We start from the raw sequence: 23,733 nt of genomic DNA on the forward strand, positions 1-23,733 counted from the left end.
ATCTCCTCATAAAGGAGCAGGATATATAGTGATTGAAGCCAGACTGCCAGGTGTACCTTCCTGCCTTTCCACTTACTTGCAAAAGAAGTAGTTGATAGTACGTTCTTCTTGGGATTGCTGAGAGGATTACATGTGTTCATTTCCATTGTATCTTTTGGACCATGTAAGGTAAACCCTTGAGAAATAGTGATTGGTCTGGGAAGGATACTTTTGGGGTGATGTTAGTAAGTCAAAACCCAGTGCTGGAATTATTGGCATCAAATCACCTTCAGCAAGGTTGACTCAGGGAGTAGTATAAGGTGCACAAAGATGCATGGCATCTGTCACAACCCAGCTCTCCCAGAACCCCTTACACCTGTCAAAATAGACTCCTGGGTTGAATAAGCCCTGATTCTGACCCAGTGTATGAAATCCTATATCCATTACACTGGTCTTTTCCGAATAATTTGAAAATTTTGTTACATTTTAAAAGTGTGATCACACGGGTAGCTGTGTGTTTGTAATCACACAGATAGCTGTGTGAGGAAAGTTCTTTTTTACAGTATTTTTATTTTTTTGAAATTATCTGTTTGTGTATCAGCCTTCTCTACTAAACTATAAGCTCCTCTAAGTAGGAAACTTAATCCCCTTACTCCCCACTGTGCCCCAGCGCCCACCTCAGTGCATGGGTATTTTAAAGTAAATTTCTTCCCGTAGCAGGGAACCAAAGATCCGATTCGTGGGGTTGGGCGTTCGCTTGGAGAGGTGGACGAGGGGCCGGGATGTGTTCTGACAGATCTCCTGAAAGACATGTTCTCCGCTTAAGCTTTTGAGCAAGACTTGCTTCGGGGTTGTTGGTGACAGTTTCCCTTCACCAGTAGGAGTCTGTCACTATAAGACAACACCAGGAAGTTAAAAGTGAATGGGAAGGGCAGGTGATGGAGATTCCGGCCCCTAGGGTCTCCCCTGAGAGTAGCTGAGAGTGCGGGCAACTGCAGGTGAAAAACAGAGAGGGCATAGGGTTAATTTTTTCTGCCCAGAGCAGGTTTGGCCCACGTTTTCTCCCCTCTGTGGGGTAATGGGTGCTTTGGAATGGGCGGTGTGTTGGCTGAAAGGAGGTGGAGTTGAACAGCCCCTCCACATTGGCTATTGCTGCTGTTTGTACTTTGTTGCTTTACATTTCTTTGCAAAGAGCTGAAAGTGCAGAGCCCTCCAGATCGCAGCTGAAGGATCTGCCAGTGTTGGGGCAAAGGCAGCGAGGTCGGGCACTGCAGCAGGGTTCTCAGCTTTGGGTCTTCCAGGCACAGGGCTCACCCATCCAAGGTGTAGTAGTTCCCGGTGGTCCACGAGGACACTGGAATCTGGGTTCCCCAAAGGCACCTGCTGCTGCAGAATTTATCTAAATGCCACGTTCAAGCTCTTCTTTGAAAGGTGTTAACTGATGTGTGCTTTCTGTCTTTTGTCATCCTTTCTTTAGGACAGGTTACACTGACCCAGCCCGGTGACGATCTCTGGAGACCATGACCAAGAAAAGAATCGCTGTGATTGGGGGAGGAGTGAGTGGGCTCACGTCTATCAAGTGCTGCCTGGAAGAAGGCTTGGAGCCCGTCTGCTTTGAAGGGACTGATGACATCGGAGGGCTGTGGAGGTTTCAGGTAAATCTGGTTCCTTAATACCTGGAACTCTCGCCGTAACTAGGTGCATAAGATATTTTACCTCGTGTCAGGAAGTATGATGGGCTTCACAGTGATTAGACCTGCCAGACTTCAACCTGCTGACCTCCTCTCAGCAGCCATCACCTCAGGTTCTATGCAGGTTCTCTTTCCCTACGCTGGCAGCAAAATGGGACGCAGGTATCACTCGTTTTTTCCTTCACTGATGTCTGTGAAAATGGCACAGAGATCATTTTCATTTACAGATCTTCCTTGATTTACAATGAGGTTACATCTTGATAAGCCCATCGTAAATTGAAAATATCCTGTTACAAATGTGTTTAATACACCTAATCTACCTAACACCATAGCTGAGCCTAGGCTACCTTAAACGTGATCAAAACACTTACATTAGCCTACAGTCAGGCAAAATCATCTCACACAAAGCCTATTTTATAATAAAGTGTCGAATAGCTCATGTAATTTATTGAATGCTGTATTGAACGTGAAAAACAGAATGGTTGTTTGGGCGCAGAATGGTTGTAAGTCTATCAGTTGTTTACCCTCCTGATCCTCCCAGCTGACTGGAAGCTGCCACTGCCCAGCATCACCAGAGTATGTTACAAAATATCGCTAACCCAGGAAAAGATCAAAATTCAAAATTCGAAGTGTGGTTTCTATGGAATGTGTATCGCTTTTGAACCATTGTAAAGTCAAAAAATCACAAGTTGGGCACTGTCTGTAATGAGTTTTGCTGCTATCCATAAAAGGGTAACAATCTTGGTAGGGGGGTGTAGCAGAATGGCAGACATGTAAAGTGGTTGCTCTTGGTCTGCGTTCATCGGTAAGTGATCTAGAATACTGCTAACAACTCCTTCCAGGAATCCCCCTTTTCAATCTCTTCTAACCTTACTGTTTTTTTTTTCTTTTCTTTCTTACCTTCCTTCCTTCGTTGCTTCCTTCCTTCTTTACTTTAAACAATTCTCTAATGATTCTAGTGCTTGAATAGGATATAAAACCTGGCTGCCTTCCTTGCTTTGCACTTTTCCTTCACTTGAGAAATCAAAGCAGTAGTCCTGTCTTCAGAGAAGGGCAGAGGGCACCTGCAACTGGGTTTTCTTGTCCTTGCACAGACTCAGTTTTAAAGTTGAGCTGCTTTAATATGCACACCGAGCCCTGCAACTTGTTACTAACAGTTAAGGTATCTTCTTACTTAAATGATAGTTAAGCTTATTATATGTCAAAGAATATCACCCTCCTTAACTGATCTCCAACGCAACATCCATTGGGTTTGCTTCTCAACTCACTTTTTAAGCCAGTGAATGGTATTAAGGTGTCCAGGTTTGTTTCATATTTCGCAAAACGAACACGGTGCTGCCCAGCTACTTAAAAGTGGTTCCATTCGTTCATAGCATTCCTTAGTAGAACAGCAGTACAGTTGTTTTGCATCCGGGCTCCGTCTTGGGGACTAACTCTATTTGACAATCGTCCCTATTCGGATCTAGGGTGGATACTCCTTAGCACACCATGCATGCCTCGGTCATAGTCAGTCTTGGGCATGGCTGAAAAGACTGTTAATAAATATTTTGTAATCAATAGGAAATTTTACTTTTGAAATCCAGCCACAGCATGGTGTAGACGTTAAGAGCACGTCTGGGTTCAAATCCTACTGTGACCTTGGGGAAAACCATTAACCCTCTCTGTACCTCTGTGTTGTCATCTTTAAGAAGGAGATAATACTGGCACCCACTTCATAGAGTTACTGTGGGGATTAAGTGAATGAATACTGACGTCATCACTAATAACAGTGGCACAATAATTGCTAAACATCAGTTACTATTCAGTAGGCCTAGAGTGTGGCCCACACATTTGGTGTGTGGTAAGCATCCTAGCCAGGTCTGGCAACTACTGACCACGCATGAAATTAGTGAAGGGTCCACCATCCCACCTGATCATCAGGTTTTATTTCCAAAGTGGTTTAAACCTCCTCTCTGTTAAAGACCCAATTTGGAGTTTTTTCTGATTATACGCTTGGCAAAATTTCAGCACCTTATAAACTGCTTTCTTGAAAATAAATAAGCTATATTTCATCATAATGCTCTGACTGCTGTTAAGACACCACATCTGTGTCTATTACATTATATACAACATACATATATTTTACATATATTATAAATGCACACACAAACACCACTATATTTCTAGAGCCACGGGGGATGCCTGGCATATATTAGGCACCAATTATATTTACATTTTATAAATGAATCCTAGAGAAGCAAAATATCTTGGGTGACTGCTTAGAATGCTTGTGGAAATAGAGACCTTCATTCTCACATATTCCACAGTTACACAGTTGTGGAGCATGAGGTATTATAAACATCCATTAATTGCAGATTAAACATGTTTTACATGCTGATGCTGGTTTCCTCAAGAATTGCCTCAGATCTGCTTTTCTGTGACCCCCTTGCTTGTTATTTGGAGCCTTCCTCTCCCCCATCTTACGCCCCCTAAATTTTCTGTAATGCATTGGGGGTTTCATATATAGGATCGTCCCAAGCACTTTGGAATTCCACCATTGCTACCGGGTGTCCAGTAAGCCACTGGCAACTCAGGGCTTCCATTTTCTCTTTCTTGTAACAGGTCTCAGGGACTCAATATAAATTTCTTTCTTCTTGATCTCCTCATTAAAGTTAGACCAGACTGATGGTGAAAAGTCGGTAGAAATGTGAGACATATCACTTTAATTTTCATACTACAATATTACTTTATGAACGAAATAGCTTAAAATGATAAATCCCTTATGAAATGCTGAGGTTTTAAGAAGTATGTAATGCTGGAAAATAATTTTTAATATTCTTTAGTCAATCTGAATTTTTAAAATCCTTAAAGCATACCAAAGCAGTGCTTCTCCAACTTTAATGTGCACATGAATCACTGGAGCTTTTGCTGAAGTGTACATTCCGATTCATTAATCTGGGGTGGTGCCAAGATTCTATATTTCAGGTAAAACCCCAGGTGATGTTGATGCTGCTGATCTGATAACTACAGTTCACGTAGTGAGGTTCTAAAGTGTATATGTGATACAAAGATAGCACATGGATACAATATAATGTAAAATGAGGCATATTTAGTACATTTTAATTTAAAATATAAAATTAAGTAATAAACACCCTTAGATGAACGGGTGTTTTTAATTCTTAAATATATCAAACCGCCCCCCAAAAGACAACTGAATGGATACAAAAATACTTAAAAGAGGGTAACTGTAGAGCAGTGGCTGTCAGCTTTGGCTGCAACACTGAACAATCACTTGGGGAACTTTAACAAACTTTAACAAATAATGATATCAGTCCATCCAGATTCTGGTTTTATTGGCCTGGGTGCCAATAAAGGTCTCCACAAGTTATTTCTAAAGCGCAGCCAACATAGAAACCTTTGCCCTTCAGCTTTTACCCCAGGTTTCCCAGGTGATTAATGAGGATGACATTGCATCTTTAAAACAAAATCGATAACAGTTCATTGAACAAACATTTCTGAAGCTCAGACTGCGTTAGACGGTGTGGAGATACAGAGTTATATAACCTCCTGCCACTGCCCTCAGGCATTCTGCAGTTTAGCTAAGGATGTATGGAGAAAGGACTTCTGAGGTGGATGGGATAAACTCTGGTGGCCTGAGCTTTCCGGGCCCACCACACGACCTCTTACCAGCAGATCTCAACCTTGTCTACACATTAGACAAGAAGCAATTAAAACAGGGTCTCTAGGAGTAAGGACCAGGCATTAGTATTGTAGAGTTCCCCAGGCAAGTCCAGTGTGAAGACAACGCTGAGAACAACAGTCCTAAGACAGCTTCTGTCCCACGGGATTCTGAGAGCCTGTCAAAGAAACTGTTCTCACTCCTCCCACTGAAGGGGAGTCATTTTTCTCCTTTCTTCTGCCCTTACTATTGCCTCCAGTCCCTTCAGTTCCAATTACACTACCCTACGTCCCTGGTTCTCTCTTTTCTCATATGAACTTCCTACTCAATGCGAGTCATGTGCTTAGGCAGGAAATAGAATCAAGATACATCTCTAGAGGGCAGATTATTCACTGATGGTAGGAAATACGAAAATGCAGGAGCAGAAGCTTCTTTTAACACTCACTGACCCAGTACTACTCTGCCCTCACTCTCTTTTGTAAAGCGGTGATTTGACAGTAATGAACCCTACGTAGGGTCCAATCAGGTGTTTAGAAGGGCTTGAAGGTTTTTGTTGACACACAATAACACTTTGTTGTCTTAGTTGCTTGAAAAAGAATACAAATATATGATTATTGTCACAGGGGTAAGATCTGTGATTCATTTAGCTCAGTCATCCCAACACACCTGCTGTGGAAAGCATGGCTCTACTCCTTGTACTAAACTTTGAACCCTTGGAAAACAGGGACAGACTTGTATTTTTTAGCATTAATAGAGTGTTTTTATTACAGAGAGACTTCAGAAATATCTACTGAATGAATGAATGAAGTCGAATTTAAAAGTTAGGAATGTGTCTACCCTTGTCCCCTCAAACATTTTGGTTCCAAAAGGACCCTACCACTCATTAATTTAATTTTTTTTTTAAAAACCGTGCTATATACAAACAACATGTTTAAATAAACTTTGAATTTTAGAACTGTGTTAGATTTACAGAATCATTAGGAAGATAGTACAGAGTTCCCATATACCCCATGCCCAGATATTATTAACATCTTACATTAGTATGATACATTTGTCCTAATTAATGAACCAGTACTGATACATTATTATAAATTGAACTCCATGTTTTATTCAGATTTACTTAGGTTTTTTTCCTAATGGCCTTTTCCTGTTCCAGGTGTTTCCATCCAGAACACCACAATGCATGTAGTTGTCATGTCTCCTTAGGCTCCTCTTGGCTGTGACAATTTCTCAGACTTGTTTTTGATGACCCTGACAGGTTTGAGGATTACTGGTTAGGTATTTTATAGAAGGTCCCTCAACTGGGATTTGCCTGATGTTTTCATCATGGTTAGACTGGAGTTATGAATTTTGGGGAGGAAGGCCTTAGAGGTAAAGTGCTATTCTTATCACATCCTATCAATGGTACATACTATCAAACTTATCACAATTGATTGATGTTAACCTTGCCGACCTGGCTTGAGATGCTGTTTATCAGGGTTTGCCACTGTAAAGTTGCTCCTTTTTTTCTCCCTTGTCATACTATACTCTTTGCAAGAAAGTCACTATGCACAGTCCACACTTAAGGTCAAAGTTGGCTATTCTAAGCCTCTTTTCTTTCCACATAAATTTTAGAATCAGTTTGTCAATATCTACAAAATAGCTAGCTGGGATGTTGATTGGGATTGCGTTGAATCTACAAATCAAGTTGGGAAAACTGACATCTTAACAATACTGAGTCTTCCAGTCTATGAGCACAGCATATCTTTCCATTTATTTATATCTTTGATTTCCTTCTTCTGTGTTTTATGGTATCTGCATATAAGTCTCATACATATTTTGTTAGATTTTTCCTAAGCACTTAATTTGGGGGGTGTTATTATAAATGGTACTGTATTTCAAAGTCCAATTTTTCATTTCTGGTATATGGGAAAGTAAGTGACTCTTGTATATTAACCTTGTATCCTGCAACACTACTATAATTGCTTATTACTTTCAGGAATATTTTTTTTAATTCTTTTTAATTCTTTGGGATTTTCTACAGTCATATCATCTGTGAATAAAAATCATTTTATTTATTCCTTCCAAGGCTGTATACTTTTATTTCCATTTCTTACCTTATTACATTAGTTAGCAATTCTAGTACAGTGTTGAATAGAAGTGGTAAGAGAGGCTGTCCTTAACTTGTTCTCAATTTTATGGGGAAATTGTCCATTTTCTCTCTATAAAGTACGCTGTTAGCTGCAGGTATTTTGTAGATGTTCTTTATCAAATTGAAGATATTTCCCTCTATTCCTAGTTTGCTGAAGGTTTTTAACATGAAGGTGTAGTATAAACAACATTTCTACAAAAATAAAAGAAAAAATCATACCTCCTTAATAAATCAATTTGTTTTTCCTACTTTCAAGTTTTATTGATTTAAAATAAATAAAATATACTCGTATAACAGGGGAGACATTATACAATGTGTAATTATATAAATATGGGTAGACATAGGTATACAGTTGCCCTAGGCATACATAATATTATATACTCGGTGATTAGAATGTGACTTGCATTTTGTCATATTACTTTTTCCACTTAAAGTTATATCATAGGCCATTTTCAATGTTTCTACACAGATTTCAAAATCATTGTTTTAAGTATCTCCAAATTCAATCTCTATAATTCACTCATTAATTCATTTCAAAGCATTTATTAAGCATCCACTATATATGAGGTACTGTTTTGATGATAGAGCTACAAAAAATAAGACACAAATCCTACTTTTGGGTACTTCATAGTCATAGAAACAAATGCAGAATATCGTGTGTTCTAAGTTGCCTTGATGGCAATAAGAGCGGAGAGCTTTGGCAGCTTGGAGGTTGAATGGGGCATTTAACTCAGTGGAGAGGACAAGGAATATTTCTCCAAAGAAGTGACATTTGATGTAACTCTTGAATGATAGGAATTTTCCAAATGAAGAAGCTGTACTGTAGTGTTACAAAAGTTTAAAGTTGTGAAAGAGTCTGGAATGTTTCAACAACAATTTAATGACTCAGAAGCTTGAAGTTAACTGAGGAGAGCACTAAGTGAAGATAAAAAGGTAGATTGGGATGGATTGTGAAATATGCTGAGTTTCAAAATAAGAAATTTGCTTTTCCAAATGGAATCAGTTGAAGCCATTAAGCAGTGGGGTGACAGGATCTGCTTTGAATTTAGCAGGATACTTAAGGAGTGGTGTGGAAGGTAAATTCTGCATCATATTGAGATAGCATAATTTACTAAACCCTTTTCCTATTGGGGGAGGGGAGCATTTTAAGTGGTTTCTAATTAATAGATATTTTAAATACTATAAAATGAATATCTCTATGCATTTGGTTTTATATTATTTTGCAATTTTCCTTACAACAAATTTTTGTGAATAAGATTAAAATATCTTATTCAACTGTTTTTAAATGAACTTTGATGTATTTCATTAGTTTGTTATGCATTATGTAAATTTACTTCCTTTTTCTATATGTACCTTTCTCAATATAATTCAACATACATCTATTAAATATCTACTAAGTGCTATTTATAATTTTATATGCTGTAGGAAAGATCATGAATACAAGTAAAGGGGCCTACAATCTAGTTGGGGACATAAGGAATAGACTATAAGACATAATGGAGGTCTTCGAACCCTAAGCTGAAAAATATACACTAGAGAAAATGGGGCAGCATCTAAAATTTTAATTAGGGCAGAGATACAACCATACACTAGAAAGAACACTTTGGTTGAAATAGGTAGGATAGATTGGAAGAGACTTGTAAAAACACCATTAGCAGCCAAAGGGAATGAGATCTTGAAGTATGGGGCAGAGAAATGGGAATGATCAATTCAGGATTCTGAAGCTGAAAAATTCTTCTCTAAAAATGGGAGGAAAATCATCTCTAATGTGGGCAAAGCCAGTGAACACTCTCCTTTGTGGCCATTTAATGTTCAGTAATAGCCAGCATCCAAATATCTATTCCTGGAATAAAAAGAGAAGAGGGGGCCCAAATTGGTTAAGGTAATTTTCCATAATCAAAACAATCTTTAAAAAATATAATAGAGTTGAAAAGTCATGGTTTGTGATATCTCAGTGACAGACTAATGTAACAATCTGGGTAGATACTGCTTTATTTTATGTGATCACTACAACAACCCCATGAGGTAGTTAGTAGAAGTTTTTGAGGAAGCAAAGAAGTTAACCTTGATGGGGAAAGAACAGTGAACTGGGGTTTGGTATCAGCTAGAGCAATGCTTCTCTGCTTTCAGATGCATCTGAAACACTTGAGGATCTTGTTAAAAGGCAGATTCCGATTCAGTAGGTCTGGGATGGGGCCTAAGATTCTGCATTTCTAACAATCTTCCAAGTAATGCCCCTGCTGCTAGTCCACAGATCCTACTTTAGGTAGCAAGGATCTGGAGCAGTGGTTCTCAAAATTACAGTGAATTTTGTTGGGCATTAAATGGTTCTGAGACCAATTCCAATGTGTGTGTGTGTGTGTGCGTGGGTGGCGGGTGGTCCCCAGACACCAGCAAACAATTCTCAAACACTAGCAGGATGTCCAAGAATTCAGCTCAGTTCTGATGCCTATATAACCAGAGACAGCGTCAGATTCCACACATTGAGGGCTGAGTCCCTCAACCCCACTTCAGACACCAGTAATAAGCCCTGGTTATTACCTGGGCTTCTGACCAACCAGCTACAGATTGGAGGTTCCAACGACCCCCTCCTTGGATTTGGACTTCAGATGCCAGTCTCAAATCCAGGTTGTTTGTTACCTATACTTCTGACCAACTGACTATAAATCAGAAATTCCCACGACCTCCCCCACCCCCACCCCTTGGGTTTGATTAATTTGCTCACAGAACACAGGGAACCCATTTACTCACTAGGTTACCGGTTTGTTATAAAAGAATATAATTTAGGAACAGGCAAATGAAAGAGATACATAGGGAAAAGGACACTGAGCTTCCATACCCTCTCCAGGCACACCGCTCTCCCCTAATCTCTTTGGTTCACCAACCTGGAAGCTCCCTGAACCCTATTCTTTTAGGTTATTATAGAGGCTTCATGACATAGGCATGATTGATGAAATCACTGGGCATTGGCTATTGATTCAACTTGCAGCCCCTGTCCCCTCCCCAGAGATCAGGGGATAGGCAACTGAAAGTTACAAACCTCTAAATACAGGGTTTCCTCCATTGGTAACCAGCCCCCATCCTTAGTTGCTTTCTAAAAGTCAGCATATTAACATAACAAAGGGTACTTTTTATAACTCAACACTTAGGAAATTAGGAGAGTTTTGGGAGCTCTGAGCTAGGAACTGTGGAGAAAGACCAAATATATATGAGAAATATATTTTGACCATCTGGATGACCAAATATGTATTTCCTATAAATCACAATATTGCAGGCATTTAGCTTATTTCATTTTTATGTTATAAATAATGCTATCATTAACATCCTTTAACATAAATCTTTGTCTACAATGCTGAATCTTTCTTTAAAAGGCTAAGTTGCAAGGGTTTCATATTCTTGCCACATTGCTGTCCAGAAAACACTGTACTAAGATCTCATTTCACCTCATTTTTGCTAACACTGAGTAACTGTCTTTTAAATTAGTAAAAACGAGGTAAAATGGGAACACATAGTGGACAGGATGTAAGCTAGTACAGTGTTTCCTGGAGAACAGTGTGGCAAGTGTATGAAACCCTTGAAACTTCCCAAGGCTTTGAAATACATATACTATTTAAAAGACTATTACTCAGATGGGCAGTTCTCACTTGGAGTCTTATGTCATGGCAATCAGGTGACAGCTGGGACTGGACATGTGCTATGACCCCTCTGCTCACATATTTAGAACGTCAGCTGGGATAACTAGACCTTCTGGGGGCTGGCTGCACATCCCTCTATCCCAAACACGCTCTTCACGTGGCCAGCTCAGGCTTCCTCACAGGATGGTGGTCTCAGGGTAGCTGGACTTCTTATGTGGCTGCTGACTTCCACCAGAGCAAGCTTTCTAAGAGACCCAGACAGAAGCTGCAAGACTACCTATCACTTAGTCTTGGAAGCCATTCAGTATCATTCCAATTGCATGCTGTTGGTCAAAAGCAAGCCATGAAGACAACTTAGATTCAAGGGGAAGAGACTGCACGAGGGCACAAATACTGGGAGATGTGAAGGGCTGTGGGGAGGGGACTTTTTTAACTGACATTTCTTTCAGAAAACTTTTTCAAATGTTTGTTGGCTGTTTATAAACCATGACCTTAATTCTCAAGTTGCTATGAATGCTTTTTATTTACTGCAGGAAGAACCTGAAGAAGGAAGGGCCAGTATTTACAAGTCAGTGGTCATCAACACTTCTAAGGAGATGATGTGCTTCAGTGACTATCCCGTCCCAGATCACTATCCTAACTTCATGCACAACTCCCAGGTCCTGGAGTATTTCAGGATGTATGCCAAAGAATTTGACCTTCTAAAGTACATTCGATTTAAGGTAGGGAATTTCGTGGGTATCTCTGTGTTCTGAGTTTCAAGTAAGTGAATAACTGGTCTTATTTACCAGTGCTTATGTATAGATTGGTTTGATATGCTCATGTATCTATCCTATCCAGACAGATTCTACTCTATGTCTTCTCTATGTCTGAAAATATTCATGGAAAGGTCCCTCTTCTATGTATTTTGACTGCAGATCCAGGAAGCCCCCTTCATTTCATTGCCTTCATTCTATATCATTTGATTACAATAAAACAATGAGGGGAACTGACAGGTATGGGAACTTTAAAACCTTCTATTTCCACAACTTGCTGCTTAGCCCTTTTATACTTTCTGAAGTACTTTCCAGTGCATTATTTATGTGACCACAACAACCCAGTGAAGTAGGTTTTGAAAACTTATGAGGGAACAAATAAGTTAAGTCTGGCGTAGAGCGAGGAACACTGAATTGGGAAGCAAAAACTTGAGTTCTAGTCTTTGCTCTACCACTAATCAACTTGTGACTTCAGACAAGTAAGTTCTTCAACGTTGATGTATCTTAAGTTTATTTGTAAAACAAGATTATTGTACTAGATCACTTCACGGGTTCTTTCCTGCTGTAAAGTCTTCTGTGATATTCCTATCATTCTAAACCATGACCATAAAAGAATCAATACTTCTGACAGCTGGCAAAAAGCCCAAATCTTCTACCTTCTGATCATTCTACTAAATCATGCCTTTTTCTGTTTAATGACAAAATTAAAATGGCAATATCCAGTGACGACTTCCAAAGTCAATCATTTACAGCCTAGTGGTGCTTCTCTTCACTTCTTTAAACACTTATTGAACAGGTTTGTTACCATACTAAGCAGTGAAGACAGAAAAACAAAAAAAAAAAAACAGTGATTTCATGGTCTAGTTAAGGAGATAGAAGAATGAAGAGAAATTTCATTGTAAACATAATTATAAAAATAAAGAGAGTGATAAATGCCACTGAAATCTATACATTGCAGCTCAGAGGAGGGACACAGCCCATCAGGGCATGAGGCATCAGACACCAGAGAAGTTTTCTTAGAGGAGATAATACCAAGCTAAATGTTGAAGGGTGAGTTTCTCCAAATGAAGAAAGAGTAAAAGGATTATTCAGGCAGAAGCACCAGCCTGTGTAAAAGTAAGAACATGATAGAGAGGAACTATAAGTAGTATAGGATGTCTCACATATACAAGAAGGGTATCTCTATTAGTCAACCAAGACATTATGGTCATAAACCCTAGAAGCACAGGAACACATTTTTAATGTTTCCTTAACCTGGGTAGAGTAACCTATATTTATTATTATTTTTTAAAGCTAAAAATTGTGCCACTGACTATCCCACCTCACACCTTCTTTCTTTATAGTTACTTGTAAAATGGGCATTTATGGGAGTCAGAGAGATTCATTTACATAAAATATGAGTCACTGAGATGTTTCTCTACTCTATTAGGAAAGGGAGCCCTCTAGCTCAGTCACAAGTTTAAGGCCAGACAGTGAGAACGGGACTTGAGGTAAGAAGGCATCAGAGGGTCTCAGGATGTCTCGGGGTATGGGGAGGAATAGGCATTTCGTGCATGGAGTGTCTCAGAAGCACAAGAGAAGCCCAAACTTTATTCGAGTATCACATTGCCCTAGGTATGGTCCACGAGAACTAGTAATTTGCACTTTTCTAGAAGCAAAGTGCAACATTAGTCTGCCAACTCTGTTTTTTTTAGCTTGCCTCATGGAAGTTTTCTCACTCTGACCATAGCCCCAAACAAAAAAGTTCTGATTTGTGGAGTACGAAAGTCAAATACCCCTGCATGAGGCCTGTTATGTGGTAGCAGCCCTTTGTTTACCCTCTGCAAGGAGAGTCCTGTCAAGGAAGGTGTCCACTATTTAGGCTGTGGTTATAGTGCCCTGTGGCTGCCCCTTTTCTTTACAGACCACCGTGTGCAGTGTGAAGAAGCAGCCTGATTTCTCCACTTCAGGCCAATGGGAGGTGGTCACGGAATCTGAAGGGAAAAAGGAGGTGAATGTCTTCGATGGAGTTATGGTTTGCACTGGCCATCACACCAATGCTCACTTACCCTTGGAAAGCTTCCCTGGTAAGTAGCCTACAAGGAAGGAAGACACTGGAACTATGCTTGTGACCTGATCCCTAAAGAATGGGAGGATTGTTGTCTGAGTGATTCCTACCTTGGGATGAAATAAGGCTTATCCTGATTCTGCATATTCTCCTGAAAGATGTTGGGGTAACTTGTATTAATGCTATTTAGGACGTAGAGATAACAGTAATTTCGGGGACTAGAGGAAAATTAGAAGGCTCTATATTTAGTTTTACAATAATTTTAGTTTTTTTAAGGATAAAAAGTTGATCTGCATTAGATTGAATGAGGCCTTTTTTCTTTTTAAATTTTTATTGGAGAATAGTTGATTTAAAATGTTGTGTTAGTTTCTGCTGTACAGCAAAGTGAATTAGTTATACATATACATATATCCACTCTTTTTTAGATTCTTTTCTCATATAGGTCATTACAGAGTACTAAGAAGAGTTCCCTGTGCTATACAGTAGGTACTTATCAGTTACCTATTTTATATATAGTAGTGTGTGTATATGTTAATCCCAGTCTACCAGTTTAGGTGTCCCCCCCCACCTTTCCCCCCTGGTAACCATAAGTTTGTTTTCTACCTCTGTGAGTCTATTTCTGTTTTGTAAATAAGTTCATTTGTACCATTTTTTTAGATTCCACATATAAGTGATATCATATATTTGTCTTCCTCTGACTTACTTCACTCAGTATGACAATCTCTAGGTCCATCCATGTTGCTGCAAATGACATTATCTTGTTCTTTTTTATCGCTGAGTAATATTCCATTGTATATATTTACCACATCTTCTTCAACCTGAATGAGGGCTTTTTTAGCAATCGAGGAAACAGAAATATTGAGTTTCTAAGGAAGAAAATAAAGCTTAAAGAAAGAGCTTAATTACAGTCTTTGACCTGGATTTTCATTCTTTGGGGAAAAAAGCACTCTATGTATACTTTAGCGTATATAAGAACATATATACTCCAATTGGAATGGAAGTAGGTATTTACAGATGATAAAAAGAGGGGTGGGGGATGGGCAAAATAGGTGAAGAGGATTAAGAGATACAAGCTACCAGTTATAAAATAAATCAGTCACCGGGTTGTAATATACAGCACAAGGAATATAGACAAAATACTGTAATATTATAATAACTTTGTATGTTGCATAATCTATATAAATATCAAGTTACTATGTTGTACATCAGAAACTGATATAATATTATGTCAACTATACTTCAATAAAAAAAATAAACAGGATGAAAAGACAAAAGAGAATGGAGGTTTTCTGAAGCAGTTTGGATTTGTGAGTCCACAGGTCCAAAATACTAACATCCTGAGTTAAGATCCTGAGTTCAGCAGACTACTTATGATAAGGAAATCACAAGGTTCCACTTTTAGGCTATGGGAAAAGGAAACAGGCAAAATATTCAGAAAGGCAACAGTGCACCTGAGTAAAAGCAGAACATATAGAGAATATATGCATAAACTCTACACACTGCAAAAAAGTGAATGATTTAACAAATGGTATCAGATAAACCATCACCCAATAATTATTTTCCCTTCTCTTGTAGGAATTGAGAAGTTCAAAGGACAATACTTTCATAGTCGAGATTATAAGAATTCAGAGAGTTTCACTGGAAAGAGAGTCATTATAATTGGCATTGGAAATTCTGGAGGTGATCTGGCTGTGGAAATTAGCCACACAGCCAAGCAGGTTTGAATTACTAAATTATTTACTTTGCTTCACCAAGGAAGCTGCAGGTGGACCCAGCAGAATGTATGGATACCTGCACACAGCCCATCAGTGCCAATGGCAAATGCAGGGCTTGGTTTCACTGCCTCAGTTGGCAACATTTTGACTGATGATGTGATGGAGACAAGGTTACAAGTTAGATTCCCATCATTCACTTGGCCTCACACTAAGGAATTTGGTCATGACCACAAACTGTGCTCATAATCTCACTCAGCTGTCTCTTCAGAGTGTGCCTCTGGCTCTGAAGAAGACCAGGTGATTGCTGGGAGAGCTTGTTAGAATGCAGCATTCAGAGTGTGGATCACCTGTTGGCCAGTAGAAGTGATAACGCTCTTATCTGAAGGAAGGTGTACTCAGTCATTGAAAGCTTTTCACTAATAGGATGTTGGAGGAATTTTCCTCTTCACTCTTCATCACTCCCCGAATGGAAAAAAGAAGTCTAATCCTTCTAGAGACAACATGGGTATCAGTATGAAAAGCATCCACATTGTAGCACATGCAAGCAGCTCTCTCCAGCCTTTGCATACCATTAGGTAACACAGAATAACATTCACACTAAAGCAATTTCTATGTCCTTGAGGTTTTTTGGTTTGTTTGTTCTGTTTTTTGTATCATAGCTTTTGAACTGTGAAAAACGTATCTTAATTATAAATTCCTAGAAAAAGACATCATTGATATATTTTGTTATTCACGTCTTTATTGCATCGTAACTTTGTTGGCAATAAGTAAATGCCTGGTTGTTCTTCAGTAACTTTAATTAAGCTGTGCTTCTCCACAAATTGTTTTAAAATTATTTTTATTTTTTTTTAGGGTTGGCATTTATTTTTATTTATTTTTTAACATCTTTATTGGAGTATAATTGCTTTACAGTGGTGTGTTAGTTTCTGCTGTATAACAAAGTGAATCAGCTATACATATACATATATCCCCATAACTCCTCCCTCTTGTGTCTCCCTCCCTCCCACCCTCCCTATCCCACCCCAAATAGAAGTTTAATGCTACAACTTTGTGAAATGAACTTTACCCACAAACTCCATTCAATAACACTTCTTCTCAGGTCTATCCCCATCTATCACCACAAAACTAATTTTATATATTACTCCATGAATTAATTCAACAAGCATTTATTAGGAAATAAGTATATAAACAATAAAGGGTAAAAATGTGTGTGGGTGCTATGATAAAAGAATGTACAAGGTATGTGGTGGGGAACGAAGGCATGAGCTTTCTTTAATACCATTGGCTTGTTAAATGGTCAGTTATAGAAGAGCTGGGCCTTACAAGGACTGAGGAATTGTAAATTGCCAAAGAACAAGGCAGGAAGAGTGGGTGGAGGTAAGGTGGTTGTGTCTGAGAAAGCTTTGTGACCTATGTATTATTGCCACTATTTTATACATAGAGAACTTTTTAAATGAAGCTCTGAGCATTTACATTACTCATAACCTATATTTAAAAAGTTATACACACTGCACACAAAACCATTTGATTTCTAAGACTACACACAGGCTCTTTCAACGGTGACACGTAAAAGTGCTTATTTATGATAGCAGTTAAGGTCACCATGGGTGAGAATATATGTATGAAGTACATGATTATCCCTCTGTAGACAGGTCACCTTTTAACATGAGGGCTCAGACAAGAGACCATAAAACAATGTACTTATATAGCTTACAACCCTGGAAAATATCTCCAGCGAGTTTTATAATATAGAGAAAGTGATGCTTTTGCCAGGTAGTTGAATACCAAACTTTTACTACGTGGACTTTAGCCAGCAGATAACACAGAAAGACAGACCAGTTCCCTGTTGTGCTACTTGCAATCTTCAGTTTTTCCCTTAAATAAATGATGAAACGTTACTTAAGCACAGGCTTCAGCGTCAGTTAGACTTAGGTTGGAAATTCAGCTCTATCATTTAGTAGCTATATGATCTCAGGCAAGTTATTCATCCTCTCCATGCTTCTCATCCATAAAATGGACATAACAATACTTACTACAAGAGGTTGTTGTATTGATCAAATAAAAATATAGATAAAGGACCTAGTACAGTGACTGACAGGTTACAATTCTCAATAAAAGGAAGTGATGCTGATGATAGGCTGGGGACTAAAGGATGTATATGCTCTACCTCCCACCTTGGAGAAAACACATTTGGAAAGATAAAAAATAAGAATATATAATATTAAATATCAATATAAATGATACATTTTTTCTAATACTGCAAACAATGTCAAAGGCAAAAAAAAGACAGAAGATTTCAGATCAAATGATGTCCAGTTGCTTTCAGCTTTACTGTTCCATGATTTTAAATGAGTTGGACAGGTGGCAAGTGCTAGAGAAGTTCAGAAGATGGAGAGAAAATTATCAGCCAGAACGGTCAGTGGTATCTTCATGGAGGAGGGAGACTTGATCTGGATCTTAAAAATGAATAGGCTTTGGAGAATGAAGGGGATAGGGGGCTTTTCAGGGAGGCATAATGACATTAAACAGAAATGCACTGGTAGTTCAGAGCAAGACATAGTCTTGGTCAGTGACTACACCAATTTAATTGTAAGCTTAGTGTTTGAGAAGAAAATGGCAGGAAATTTAAAAATATATATATTGCCAGGGAATAAAAAGCCAGACTAATGAGTTTGAAGTTCATCTTGAAGAAACTGGGTTCCCATTCCTTCAGAGAAATAAGTCAGAGAATGGCAAAAACAAACATTTTTTCCCCATGCCTCAGGTTTTCCTCAGCACCAGAAGAGGGGCTTGGATCTTCAATCGTGTCGGAGACTATGGATATCCTGTTGATGTGTTATTCTCTTCTCGATTTAAATATTTTATGAAGAAGATTTGTGGTCAAACATTAGCAAATACATTTTTGGAAAAAAAGATGAACCAAAGGTTTGATCATGAAATGTTTGGCCTGAAGCCTAAACACAGGTATGTTCTCAGGCTGGGAGGTGGGCAGTAACAGCCAAGGCAAAGAATAAGGACTGTTCACATAGTCTAATAGTAGGGTTACCTCTATGTTTACATTAAGCAAGTCCACAGAATCTGAGATTAGATTTCTACCTTTCCCCCACAGAAGTCCAAGATCTACTGGTCTGTAATTTTCAGGCTATAATTCTCCTTGGCATTAACCATTTTATCATTCCCCGAGGTACCAGTTCTTTTTACATGATGCCCAATAGCAACAACAAAATGGTAGTAGCGGGCAATGCATCATTCATTCATTCATCCAACAAACAACTGAGCATCTGTTATGAGCCAAGCATTATACTGGTGTGAGAATACTGAGACTAAAGACCTAATAATAATAGTAATACTAATAATAACACTGTACCTTTTTGAGGACTTAATATAAGACAAGCACGGTTTTAAACGAGTTACACGCATTATCTCATTTAATCCTCACAACAGCCCTATAGGTTGGTACTATTTTGATCTCCATTTTGCAGATATAAAAACTGACACTTAGAGAACCTAATTTGCCCAAGATCACACAAGTAATAAATGACAGACTTGAGAAATGGATATTTCCTTTAATACTCTAACAAGAAGATAGACAATAGAATATGATAAAGAAATGCATGGAGTACTATGAGCGTATGAAAGATAGGAGTTCTCACACAGCCTAGAAGGTAGACTGTGACAGCATTTCTAGAAGCTGATTTTAAATGCTGTTTTCCCCTCCAGCTTTTAATTTTTTTAATGTTTAGATTTACTTGCTATAAAATAGTAAGTACAATGAGCACCCATATACCCTTCACTTAGATTCACCTATTATTAACGGTTTACTATATTTGCTTTTTCCCTCTCCCTCTCTCTGGAGATAGATAGATACATACATATATAGCTTCCATATATACATACATATATTCATAAATTTTTTCTGAAACATTTGAGAGTAAGCTGCAGTCAATACAACACTTTACCCTACATTCTTTAGCATATAGTGCCTAAGAAAAAGGGCATTCTTCTACATAAACATAATTATCACATTTAGTAAATTTAACATTGATAAAATACCATTATCTAATATAATGCATATTCAAATTTTCCAAATTGTTTCAATAATATTTGTAGCTTATTTATTTATTTGTTTGGCCACACTGCATTTCTTAAAGTTTGCAGTCCTAACACTGGAACGCCAGGGAATTTCCTGTAGCTTTTATGGTTTTAAATCCAGGGTCCTGTCAGGTATTACACCATTGTATTTAGTTGTCATACCTCTTTAATCTCTCTTAATCTGAAATAAATCTCCATTTTCTTGACATGGGCTTTTTTTTTTTTTAAGAATTCAAGCCATTTGTTTTGCAGAAAGTCTCTAAATTTGGACTTTCATAGCTGTTCTTCCTTTATTATATTTAGGTTAAACAATTTTGGTGTGAATATCCATAGGTTATGTTGTGCCTTCTTGGAGGATCACATCAGGAGCCATATGATAGCAGTTTATTGCATATTAATGATGTAAAATTTGACAACTTGGATTAGGTGGTCTACCAGGTTTCTCTTTTGTAAAGATTTTTTTCCTTTGAAACTAACCAGTGGGATGATACTTTGAGACTGTGTTCCCCAAACTTTCAGCCATTTATTTCACCCAATTATAGAAACTGTAGCATCCATAACTTTGGTGATCACAAAATAAATTGAGGCTTTATAGAATAATAAGATATAGTCAAACAAACAGGGTAAGGAAGTAGCATTCTAATTATAAATACAAGGTCTTGGAATAGCAAAAAAAACATTATGCTCTGAGACCTGAACATAGTTTGGTTTGGCTGGACTACAGGCAAAGATGGAAGAGTGACTGAGTACATCTCCTGGTTCACTGGGCAGATATATGAAAATATCTGTAAGCTCTGCTAAATAAAAAGTTTAGAATGAAGACAGCCCACAGCCACTGAAAGATTTTAAGCAGGTGAGTGACACAATAATAAATACATTTTGGAACAATCACTCCAAAAATGATGTAGAAGATAGATTGAAAGGGGATGGAGCAGGAAGCCCTGGAGACAGCTGTAATGGCCCAGGTGAAACAGCATAAGTAAAACTATTCTGGGGGTGTTAAGAGGAGAAAGTGTGGCCTTGGTGACCAGATGTAAGACTCACAGTTTTGTGGCTTGGGCAACAATGTGGATGGTGGTACTGTTAGTGAACAGGAGTAAGTTTGGAGAGGAAGATGAAATGATGAGTTTGGAATGAGAACAGAATCTGTACCTAAAGGTTTGAGTCAAAGAATTACTAAATGCAGCAAACCAGTAATACTGTTTAAACATATCTTGTTCCAACAAGAGGCCAGCTCTGTCTGAACATCATGGGCTGAGGATTCTCAGAGCTGTTAACACAGGATCCAAGGATTCGCACTGCTTTTAGAAAGGTCCAAGATTCTGCACCTTATCCTATGTTATTTCGAGGAAACACTACTTACCATGCCTAGAGTATCTCAAGGGAGTTCATAAAAAAACATTTGATATAAATCCTAAAATCCTAGGCTGTGTGACCTTGGGCAAGCCACTTAACTTCTTCAGGCCTCAGTTTCCTCGTCTATAAGACCTGGATAATGACAACTGTCCTGCCTCCTTCGGTGAGTTTGCGTGAGACTCAAATACGTTAATGTATGTAAAAACAGTTTATAACTGTAAGTCACTATACACATGCAATTTATTATACCTTTTGGAAAATGATGGTCCAAGCCTGGCTCTTGGGCCTTTGAAGAGGAAAAGAGACTCAACAGAATGCTGATAGTCCAGTTCTGCAGATTTCTTGACATATGGGTAGAAGCTACTAGACTGTGGACTTATCATATCACTGAGAGCTTTATTAGGCCTTGAGAAACCATGCATGTACTCTTCAAATAAAACAATCCTTCCCTCACTTCTCCAACAGCTTCTCTTTCAATGCCATCCAGGGTCCAACTTGTACTCTGAGATCCTTACCTTTATCAAGCTGGTATACATTAGACCTTTCCCAAATTTCATGAATAAAGGGAGACTATTGGCATATTGATTAACCACCTCAATCAAAACAGAATTTTACTTACATGGTAATGATCTTTCCCTCTCATGATCTCTCTCGATTTCTCCTTCTTTATCATCATTCACAGAGCTCTGAGTCAGCATCCAACGCTAAATGACTTTCTGCCAAATTGTATAATTTCTGGCTTGGTGAAGGTGAAATCAAACGTGAAGGAATTCACAGAGACAGCGGCCATATTTGAGGATGGCTCCAGGGAAGATGACATTGATGCTGTTATCTTTGCTACAGGCTATAGCTTTGCCTTTCCTTTTCTTGAAGATTCTGTCAAAGTAGTCAAAAACAAGATATCTCTGTATAAAAAGGTCTTCCCTCCTAACCTAGAAAAGCCAACTCTTGCAATCATAGGCTTGATCCAGCCCTTGGGTGCCATTATGCCCATTTCAGAGCTCCAAGGACGCTGGGTCACTCAAGTATTTAAAGGTAAGTGACCATACAAGATGACTACCGAATTACTTAGTGGTTTGTTTAATTATGTTTATGTTCTTGCTTATAAATAGCTGAGACAGCATGTATGATTGTAACAGTGCCTGGCACAAAATTAGTGCTCAAAAATTAATTTTTGAGGGAATATAAAGTAGTAACTTATAACCATGGACATATAGCAGAATCTACTAGGAAGTTTTCCAAAAATAGGCATGCTTTGCCTGGTGGTGTTTATTTAATAAGTCTCAAGTGGTGCTTACATAAAATTGTTGAGAAAATGTTCCCCAGGTGATTCACACATGCACTCCAGATTAAAATCCACTCATCTAGATTTCAGACAACTGATACATATTTGTGAAGCAAAAGAATTTAATCTTCTTTCATTATAGTTAGAGAAAGTCACATATAGAAGTGCTGTGATTTCATTTTAGACAAAAATTAAGAGCTGGTTAAAGACTAGTCCAGAATGAAGAAGATTCAGCCACTCAAAGTCTTACTTTCCCCCCTTTATGTTCCCTCTTTCAGAAAGTTTTGGCTAGGAAAACATGAGAAAAAACTTTGGGGTTTGGGATAGCAGGCTCAATATGAATCAGGAGAATGATGTGGCTTCCAAAAGACTGAACTATATCTGGCATCGTTAAAAAACTATAATGTCCTGGAATTTACAACTGTTCTTCCCTGAACTGGTGAGACCACACCCACAGACATTTTAAAAGTGAAACTGGAGTACATTGAAAGGAGAGAGACAAGAATGCTTGAGGGATTTGAAAATGTGCCATTTGAAGTACAACTAAAGGAGCTGGAGAGGTTTGGCCTGGAGAGGATAAGATTTAGGGGAGATATGAAAGTTCCCTTCAGATACCTGAATAGATGCCCCATGGCAGAAGGTTTTATATATTTGCTTAGTATCACTTCAAAGGGTTGAACTAGAAACAAGGAGTGAAACTTTGAAGGTTTGTACAATATCAGCTTAACATTAAAAATAAACTTTGGCCAGGCCAATAGGAAGTAGATTCAAGCCTCAGAATAGGGAGAGATCAGATGACTTTTAAGGTTCCTTCTAACAAAGAAGTTCTTTGATTCTATGGTTACTATAATAAAATTTGCTACCATTACTAATGTTTAATTAAAACTGTTCAAAGTTCTTGTTGAGGGACTTCCCTGGTGGTCTAGTGGCTAAGACTCTGCATCCCCAATGCAGGGGGCCTGGGTTTGATCCCTGGTCAGGGAACTAGATCCCACATGCCTCAACTAAAGATCATGCATGCCACAAAGAGGATCTTGCGTGCCACAACTAAGACCCGGCGCAGCCAAATAAATAAATAAATATTCTTAAAAAACGTTCTTATTGAAATTACAGATTCTTCTTCCCTAGTGAAGGTCCTCATGGTAGCAGAGAAAAAAGCAATGATGTTAGAGTTGATAGATAAAAAACTTTTCCAAATTTCCCCAAAGTTCTTTCATTTCTTTCTTTTTTTTTCTTTTTTAATTTTTTGGCTGTGCCGTGTGGCATGTGGGAATCATAGCTCCCCAACCAGGGATCGAACCCATGCCCCCAGCAGTGGAAGCATGGAATCTTAAGCACTGGACTGCCAGGGAACTCCCAAAGTTCACTTCTTAATTCCTTTTAATTCTA

The 23,733-nt window shown here is 38.4% G+C and overlaps 1 protein-coding gene across 1 annotated transcript in view; it reads left to right on the plus strand.

Annotated features, from left to right (window-relative positions):
• The first annotated feature begins 1,356 nt into the window (after window positions 1-1,356).
• FMO5 (flavin containing dimethylaniline monoxygenase 5) overlaps window positions 1,357-23,733 on the plus strand; it is a 28,947-nt gene continuing 6,570 nt past the window's right edge. Inside the window, exons 1-6 of the mRNA XM_089916897.1 lie at window positions 1,357-1,634; window positions 11,628-11,816; window positions 13,753-13,915; window positions 15,472-15,614; window positions 18,376-18,575; window positions 21,742-22,094. Coding sequence (XP_089773023.1) covers window positions 1,500-1,634; window positions 11,628-11,816; window positions 13,753-13,915; window positions 15,472-15,614; window positions 18,376-18,575; window positions 21,742-22,094 — 1,183 coding nt within the window. The 5' untranslated portion in view covers window positions 1,357-1,499. The remainder of the gene's footprint in view (window positions 1,635-11,627; window positions 11,817-13,752; window positions 13,916-15,471; window positions 15,615-18,375; window positions 18,576-21,741; window positions 22,095-23,733) is intronic.

Source organism: Delphinapterus leucas, chromosome 1 (genome assembly GCF_059928025.1).
Source record: "Delphinapterus leucas isolate spDelLeu-1000000601 "Yukka" chromosome 1, BTC_Dleu_Yukka2, whole genome shotgun sequence".
NCBI lineage: Eukaryota > Metazoa > Chordata > Mammalia > Artiodactyla > Monodontidae > Delphinapterus > Delphinapterus leucas.